Here is a 9,390-nt window from a genome sequence, read left to right on the forward strand (position 1 = left end):
ACTTACTTCTCATATCTTAAAGATAGCTTGGGTTCAAATTAAAAACTTTAATATTAAACAGATAATAGAATTTTATTTAAATTTTATAAAATAATAGACTCTTTTCTCAGGGCGGGTTTCCTGGCAATTAGAAACAGATGACACTTTACTACTAATAACACTTAAACTTAATTAATAGCTATTTTACAAATGTAATAAACTCTAGTTAGAAACAAAACTAACCAATTATACAATCTTCCTTTGATGATTGATGATTGTTGATATCTTCTTGTCTATAATGCTGTGTCCAACTGTCCTCAATGGCTTCCAGTCCTTCCCAAAAAAAGCTATGTCTAACTCTCAACAATGGCTTCCAGTCCTTCCCCTCCAAGCGGCCAGACGTGCTTTCATCAGGCCAACCAAACCAAGAGTGCCTGCTTCCTCTCCTCTATCTTCAATGTTCACTGGTTGATCCAAAAATAATTGATTGCAGCACAATCGCTTCACTTGCTATGATCCACGATGTAAATAATTTATTGATGATTGTTACTTTCTTCCATTTCTTCTTTGATTATTCCTTTTCCATAATTACTGCATAGAAACAACAAAAGTTGAAAAATTTCAGTCCATGTTCTGAAACACAAACAACCCGCGCTCCGCCATCTTCTTTGTTTGGAGTAGCGTATTTATTTTAGACAATGAAAACTTGTTAGCTTGCTTTTAAGCTTAATACTACAAATAAACATATTGAAATGAAAAATCACATATAACCTACTAACAATCATTTATATACAAAAAATTACAATTTACTCATAAAAGAGCATATTACAATATATATATGTATGGGGGGATGGTAGCAGCGTGTTAATGCACCTGTCTAACAACCCAAAGGTTGTGATTTTGAGTCCCCGGCCTTTCCTGGAATTTTTTCAAGCATATCATTATATAATACTCACTCATAGCCTCCCCCGGGCATCTGTGAGGCCCGTTATTTTAAGGATGGCAGTCACAAAATAGGAGGGAGTGTGACGAACCCACCCTATGAAAAACCATGTCAAGAAACATGCGATGTATTTCTGTAGTACATTGTGTGCGGCTTTGGACCTCTATGGTCTGTCGTGCCTATAAGTATGTATATATATATAGTAGCTGAGTGGGTGATGTGGTTTGTGGGTGGTGTGGTTGGCTGTCATCTCTTCATTATTTTGCCTCCAAGTCATGTTGTTCAAGATGTGACCATCACATTCTTCGAAGTGTCTTGGCCCTATGTCAAGTTCGGAAGTCCCTTTACCTCTGTCTTCAGCTCGATCTTGCCCTCCACTTGATTGTCAGGGAGTGTTACCTTTTGGTTTCTTACTTCTGATTGGCTTTGGTGGTTCCGCCCATGAAGGATAGGTCATAAGGACTGCACGACATATGTTAGTAATAAACTATAATTGAGGCAGGTAGCCTACTCATGGCTGACGAACACCTGGAGGTTTAATTCCATTAGGCCCTAAAAAGATCCTGGGATCTATTGAGGATACCATATATGTTGATAGATGTCAAAGATATTTTATGATGAACCCCTGTTCCCACGGTCTAGGACCACCCAGATGTTCAGGCAAAAACATATTTATAATATTCAGAGGTTTAATACATATCAATATACTGAGGCAGTTTTGCATAGGAAACAAAAGCAGCTATTGAAACAGAATGAATGCCAATTTTGTAGAAACCTTAGCCAAAATGTGAAATTGACGAGACATTATCCCGACATTAAAACCTACTGGAAGAGTGTGTGGGAAAAATTAACTAACTGCCATGAAGACACCTCTTGGATAGAAGAGGAAATGCCAAGTTTTGAGAATGTTTCATAGATGCCTGAGGTAGCTATTAAAGTGAATGAAGGAAACGGTCAGGAACATGAAAAATCGGAGGGTTCCTGGCTCTGAGGGAATTCAGAATTATTGGATTAAAATATTTCAGAATTTGAATGAATTGCTCTTCAATGGCTTCCAGGATATACTAGATGGTGAGCAGGCTCCCCCATTAGGTTTCTTTGATGGCATAATTTATATGCTCCCGAAGAAGGAGGGGCTGAACTTAAGATCCAAAGATTTCCGGCCAATAATTTGCTTAGATGATATCTACTAAGTTCTTGCCTCTATCTTGGCAACAAAGATAAATGACCTACTCCAATCTAATGATATGAATGATACCCAAAGAACATCTAGAAAAGCAAAAAAGAAGCTAAGGGTTGCAAAGAAATTCTAGTAATGGATTCCTTTATTGCTGCACAGCTGTCTAGAAGCCAGCAAAACCTTTCAATGGTGTGGATTGATTATAAGAAGGCTTTCGATTGTGTGCTGCACAGTTGGCTGCTCAAAGTATTGGATATCTGTAAGGTTCCTCCAAGTAATAGGGGTTACAGTTCATTTAAACATTACCTTTACAATCTCCAGTATTTATCTCCTTGATTTTTTGCTTCCCAGTTAGTTGGGTTTTGAGCACTTTTCATGTCCTAATTTTGAGCATTGTTAGAAATTCTTGTTGCATATCTTTGTTGCATGCCCAAATATTTATATAATTTATTAGCTTAAAGTTCCTTTATGTGCTCTTCTTCATTAACCAGAATGTTCTGTTTACTAACCACTTTCTCCTTGGTTACATGGAGCACTGCACATTTATCAAGGCCAAATGACATTCCCATGTCTCTTGTAAAAGATGAAACAGCTTCAACCAAATTTTGTAGTTCTTTGTTTTTCGCTTATAGTTTGAGGTCATCCATGTACCAGCTGTGGGTGAATGTGGTCCCTTCGTCGTTGATGACAAGTTTATATCCCTCCTTATTCTCAGCCAAGTTCTCTAGTTGTCGTTATCTCTTTTGTTCTATATCCCTGATGAAGACCTGAAACTCTGGTCGAAACGTCGGCATAAAATAAATAAATATGGTTTGTTTATTTATCTTGTTCTTTGCTGACCGCACCCCCTGACAAACTTCTCCAATCAGTACGTAGATTATGTGGGTGGGCTCCCCAAGTTACCCCTGTTATTGATTTTATAATGTTTAATGTTTTGGTTTCTTTGTTGTAAGTGTTTTGGGTGTATGTTCTTAAAGAAAGTTTCGTGTCAAGATAAACCCCTAAGAATTTTATTGTATTTGTGACTTCTATTGCACCTCTACTTGTGTGGATAATTAATTGTATATATTTTCTTAAAACCTCTAATATTTGCCCTCCTTCATTAGTTGTTAAGTGGGATAATTTTTTTTACATTCCTTGATCAAGTTCAAAGTACTCTAGTTCTCCACACCCAGAGCCCGAACCATCTTTGCTGACTTGTCTGTCACATTAGGCTTAAAAATTTCCTTCGTCTCAAACACCTCACCCAGACCCAAATATTGCCCTTTAGGTATCACCACCTCCTCATTTGACAAATTAATCATTTTGACACAGACTCTTCTACCATCGATCTTGTTAATGCTGCGGGCCACGCTTACACCATATTGTGGTTGTACCAAAGGCTCCAACAATACATCTCCATTCCACGGTTCTATTAGTTTACCCTTAACTAGAACCTCACTAAACTGCGGGATAGAAACTTTATTCACAGCATAAACCCCGAATGGCCTCTAGTTCATTGTTTTCTAAAACTTCATGCCATGTTGTTCGTTCCTATCGAGCTGATTACTCAATATCTTTCCATTGCTTTCCACAATAGTTCCCTTTACAGCATCGATGACAAATCCTAATTTACTTGTTAGATCCCATCCCATCAGACCGTCTGCAACAACAAATCGTTGAGGCAAAACCGTCAAATGGATTTGATACTCCAAAACCTGCTCCCCTCAGGCTTCTATTAGAGCACCTGTAACACCAGATGCGACCAGACGCGATGGATGTAGAATATAACCCTCTATAGTTTCTTTTATTATCAAAATTTCAGAACCACTATCTACTAGAAATTCTAGGCGCTGTCCCTCAATTTCAATGTCTTGCATTGAGTTTGGGGAATTCATTTTTTTTATTCTCCTCGTACGTATTAACAGCTAAGGTAGCATATCTAGGACAGTCTCTCGCAAAGTGCTTAGTCGATCCGCATACAAAGCTAATCCCTCTATTATTGGATCGAATAAACTTTCTCTTCCTTTGTGCTCTAGCTGGCCTTTTATAGGACACTCTTTAGCGAAGTGCCCTGATTTATTGCACCAATAACATTTCCTCTTTTTTTTCTATAAATTTTAGATCCAACCGGTTATCAGAATTCCTTCGGATTACCCACACATCTTTTACCATCACACCACCTGAGATCGCTACACTGACTCTTGACGCCTTATTTATGGGCTCTTCAAATGAAGAAGGAGGCTTAAACTGTAATTGCTGCCTAATTTCTGGCTGAAGGCCCTTTATAAATGCAGCCATAATGAATTTTTCATAATTACTTCTTACCCAGTCTTACAGCTTCTTCAACTGAAGACGACTTAGGAGTTGCCAGCTCTCCTAACCTTCGACATTTATCGGCATAATCACGAACCCCCCCTCCTCCGGAAGTTGTTCGACGGAGTTTAACTCTAATAATCGCTGCTCGGGTTTAATAGATCCCTGGAAGCGCTTTCGCAGTATTGTTACCATCTAATCAGACCGAGCAGTGGGTTTTAGTAATTCCGGATAAGATGTAACACATTCCTTTGCAGGTCCGGTTAATTTTGAACTACAAATCAAAACCTTTTCCTGTTCAGTCAAACCTCCCGTATCAGCAACAAGATCGACATGTTGTAAAAACGTCTCAACAACATCTTCATTATCTAATCCTCCCCAAGGTTGTATCAAATTTTGTAAGCCTAATTCTTTTTTTACAATATTTTCACTTATCGATGTCTGAAAACGTACTGAAACTTCATTCAAAGATTTCATCTCCAATTTTAAACCTTTTATTTCAGCTTTTAATTTGTTCTACTTCCATGGTAACTAGTTCGTCAAAATTTAATTCCCCTTTGAACCTGAATACAATCTAATTTTATTAAAGAGTTCTAATACCTCTTATACCTGTCACCTGTTTAATATATTCAAATTGGATGGATAATTAATATTGTTTTAACTCACATATCCTCAATATTCATGGCTCTTAGAAAAATGCGGAATTAGAAATTGAGTGGCCCAAATAACCTACATAATTATTGGATGAAAAACTTTAGTAGTGTCCACCAGCCACTGGCAGTTTATTTTTAAAAACTCTTGGAAAACAAAATCAAAATACCTGAGTATTTTCGTACCATTCTTACCTACTTTATACCAAAAGGGGAGAGACAAGAATATGAACCAAGAGATTTCAGGCTAATAGTATACCTCAATGGAACTTAAAAATTACTAACATCAGTGATTAATAACAAGTTAAAAGGTCATATAAATAAGGATAAGTTAATTGTTGATGAACAATTAAGAATGAGGGAAAATGCCAAGGGTTGTAAAGAATGGCTTGTCCTTGATAGCTTCTGAAGTAAAATCCAAAAAAAACGTAATATATCATTAGCATGGATTGACTACCAGAAGGCATTTGACTCAGTGCCCCACGATTAGCTTCTGGAAAGTCTAAATATCTGTAATATAGACAAAACCATTATTAATTTATTAGAGCACCTTATGAAACTGTGGAGAGTTTCCTTGAATATCCTTGGTACTTACGCACTGTTATCTGATGAAAAGACATCTATCAATAGAGGAATTTTCGAAGATGACTCATTGAGCCCACTTCGGTTTTGCTTAGTGGTATACTGTTTAAGCGTTTTGTTAAAGTCATTGAACAAAGGGTATCGTCTTGGCGTAGAAGCCATGGTTTCCCATTCCTTTTACATGGATAATATCAAACTATATGCCAGAAATGATAATGATCTGCAAAACCTTCTCGAAATAGTAAGGATCTTCAGTGAAGACATTCATATGAAGACTTTTCCAGCACCTATAAGTAAACTTCCCAGCAAAAGTATCACATGCTGGGTTTAAGAGTTTTTGTTTTTTTTATTAACTGGCTCAAAGAATGCTCCCTTTCTTATGATAGTGAAGGGGTAAAGAAGTTTTTTTTTTTTTAATGGTTTGACTACACTGAAAAAATGTGTCAATAAAGAGGGTGGTTTGTTGAAACATTATATATGTTTGGGGAAGCATTTATTTTTGTTTACAATTTTTTTTTTTAAAAAATCTTATTTATATTTCAATGACTCTCTTAGTATTGATTTTCAGAAATTTCAAATCAACCATTTCATTTGGCATCAATTACTTGAGGATTTTGGAGGTGGCTGAATTTGTGTATGATGTCGGCTTTTATAAATTGAGATTGGCCAATCCATTATGGTAATCGACATTTTTAAACTTAATTCGATTTTTTTTTAAACACAGTGCCAGGGTTGGGATTTTGTTGGCTGCATTCAGATTTCCAGAATTGATTGGGTTAAACATCTTAACGGTTCTTGTCTTTGATTTAGAGATTCTGGAACCACCTTTCCTGTAAAATGACAATAAATACAGGTGAGTCATCATTTAGAGTGACACTTATTGTTCCAATTTTAATATATCAACTGCCAAAAAGAGTGCAGTTTCCATGAAAAAAAAAATGAATCAAATTTATTCTAAAAATATACAGAAACACTCCTTTTTTTCTCTCTCTCAAGTTTTTCCATTACTAAAATCTTTCCAATTTTCTGACCTTAGCAATTTACCAACATACAAATTATTTACATATAAGCATATTATTAATTTTTCCTCTTTTATTTTGTAGCTTTTAGAACTTTTTGATTCAGAAGATCCACGAGAACGGGATTTCTTAAAAACTACCCTCCATCGGATTTATGGAAAATTTCTTGGCTTAAGAGCTTATATCAGAAAACAAATTAACAATATTTTTTACAGGTAATTAGAAAATGAATCATTAGGTGTTCCAAAATTATTTTAGTATAGATAAGATTTTTTCAGAACCTACTATTGTTATATAAATGCCCAAACTTATTAAGTATATAAATAAATATAAATATTAATGCACACAACAACCCAAATACATACTGCGAGACTTTATATTTCTACAATATAAATAATGTGTGTGTAATTATACATGTGTAAAAAGTTTATTGCATTTGTATATACATAAAATTGTTGTTTGTTTTACAATTTATTTGTCTATTTATTTTCAGCTTTATTTATGAAACTGAACGCCATAATGGTATTGCAGAATTATTGGAGATTTTAGGAAGGTAAAAAATTATCTATAATTTTTGGTGGTATCTATAATATGTTAATACATAGCAATTAATGACTGACCAAGGTTTTTTTTTTAATATTAAATAGCTGTTTGAAATGGACTTACTAGTTTGTTGTCAAATAATAAATAAAAACGAAATATTTACTTTATGTTGCCAAAAATACATAATATTTATGATTCTATTCAGTCTATTATGTTATTTACTATAAATATAGTCAACGAGGAATGTGAAGGCAGATGAGAATATGGTGGAGAGTGTGGCAATGACTTGTGTCCAAGATTGTCATATCTATCCCTGTCATTCTTATTTGAGTCCTGGTCTTAAAGGTGTTTTCCACTACCAGTGGAAGAAATATTATTCTAAAACAATAAATGAGTAAAAAAGCATATTTTGATGTTTTAATTTTTAAGTATCTTCAACTGATGATGACCAATAACAGTGAAATATGCAGTAATTGCCAAACATCAATGATAAAAATAATGTTAAATTCAATTTAGATTCTCAATGAATATCTTGAGCTTCCCAAATGCCTATACTCTGATTTGAGGGACCTGCTATTATTGATAATAAAGGAACTACAGCTAGGTTTGGTATTAAATTTTAACTGTGTAAAGTTTTAATACTATAATAACAGAAGTTTTTTATTTTATTTTTTCATTCATCTTTTGTTCATCTTGTTTTTAGTAGAATTTAATGTAAAATGTGAATATATTGGAAAGCTCACATAATACAATAGTCTATTAAAATGTCTATTGTTCATCATCATCATCATAATCTAATCTATCGCTACCGCTATACAGTGTGGGGATGCCCTCTATAGAGCAGGGATTGGATTATGATGATGAACAATAGACATTTTAATAGTTCTGTGAGCTTTCCTATGCATTGACATTGTGCATTAAATTCTACTAAAAACAAGCTACTACAGATTAATGCAAAAATAAACTAAATTTCTTATGAGATAGAAATGTTTTTAATTATGCTTTAAAAAAATCATTAGTAAGATGCATTACTTGCTATACCAAGCATAACAGTTGTATAATAATACAGACAGATAGCTGTGATAGAGGACAGTAACCCACTATTGGGTGAAAATTTAGGAGATGGTGGGATTGGCTGGCTAGTAAGATTTTGCTACACTAGTCTCCCCAGTTGAATCCACCTGTCTTGGCATTTCTCGGTGACGATAGGCATTTGTACAAATCATTATTTTATATGGGTTCTACTTACTAATACCAAAAATTAAAACTAATAGACTAAAAATTTAAAATTAAACTAAAATTAATAAAAAACTAATAGACTAAAAAATTAATAGAAAACTAAATTCAATATAATCATTATTTTATAAGTATTGATTATGATTAGTAAAAGAAAGTTTTTCCTCTTATATTTGGGTGTGTTTATTTTTTTAGTGTCATTAATGGATTTGCTTTACCATTGAAGGAGGAACATAAAATATTTTTGTTAAAAGTACTTTTGCCTCTTCATAAAGTTAAATCTTTGTCAGTTTACCATCCTCAGCTAGCCTATTGTGTGGTGCAGTTTCTTGAAAAAGATCCTTCTCTTACTGAGCCAGTTATTAGATCATTGTTGAAGTTCTGGCCCAAAACTCATTCTCCTAAGGAGGTATGTTTGACACCTTTTATGTTTTTGTAATATTAGTTCTATGAGACTTCATTATTTATATATTTGACATTGTAGTTGTTATATAATGGGTATTAAGAATTCATATTGCAATTTTTTGCATACCAATTCCTCGTTATAGTGAAGTTAAAAGTTAAAATGAAGCTTGATATTAGTAAATATTTTAAAATACTGCTCTACTCAATTCAAGTAAATCTTTTCAAAGTACATACAACAAACTGTTTAACTGGGATGTGGGTAAGATCATGAAGGCAGTATTCATTCTCCTTATTTTCTCATTAAGATTGTAACATAAACAAAGTGTAAAACCATGATGTTTTTGGTGCTTCTTCATTGAAAAATGTAAATTCTAAAAATGTTTTAATCAATAAGTAAACCTTGTAGATTGTTTGCACTATATATGGTGATAGATTTTGATTCAGCATCTGAAAAAAAAAAAAACATGTTGAAAATATCACCAGAAAAAAAAATTGTTTCAGTTCCAAGTGGGCTCAAAATTTCTAAGTTGAAAAGTTTTGGTTCTCTTAGAAGTTCTG

At 34.0% G+C, this 9,390-nt stretch overlaps 1 protein-coding gene across 5 annotated transcripts in view; it reads left to right on the forward strand.

Moving 5' to 3' along the window:
• LOC106686584 (serine/threonine-protein phosphatase 2A 56 kDa regulatory subunit gamma isoform) overlaps positions 1–8,836 on the forward strand; it is a gene marked incomplete at its 3' end in the record, with an annotated part of 114,886 nt that extends 106,050 nt beyond the window's left edge. For all 5 annotated transcript variants that reach the window (XM_014429968.2, XM_067047127.1, XM_014429967.2 and 2 more), the window contains 3 exon segments: positions 6,733–6,863; positions 7,142–7,201; positions 8,623–8,836. In XM_014429968.2, the coding sequence (XP_014285454.1) occupies positions 6,733–6,863; positions 7,142–7,201; positions 8,623–8,836 (405 nt within the window).
• Positions 8,837–9,390: the final 554 nt, after the last annotated feature.

The sequence above is a fragment of the Halyomorpha halys genome, unplaced genomic scaffold, assembly GCF_000696795.3.
Source record: "Halyomorpha halys isolate HHAL.00 unplaced genomic scaffold, Hhal_1.1 Scaffold841.1, whole genome shotgun sequence".
NCBI classification, from domain to species: domain Eukaryota; kingdom Metazoa; phylum Arthropoda; class Insecta; order Hemiptera; family Pentatomidae; genus Halyomorpha; species Halyomorpha halys.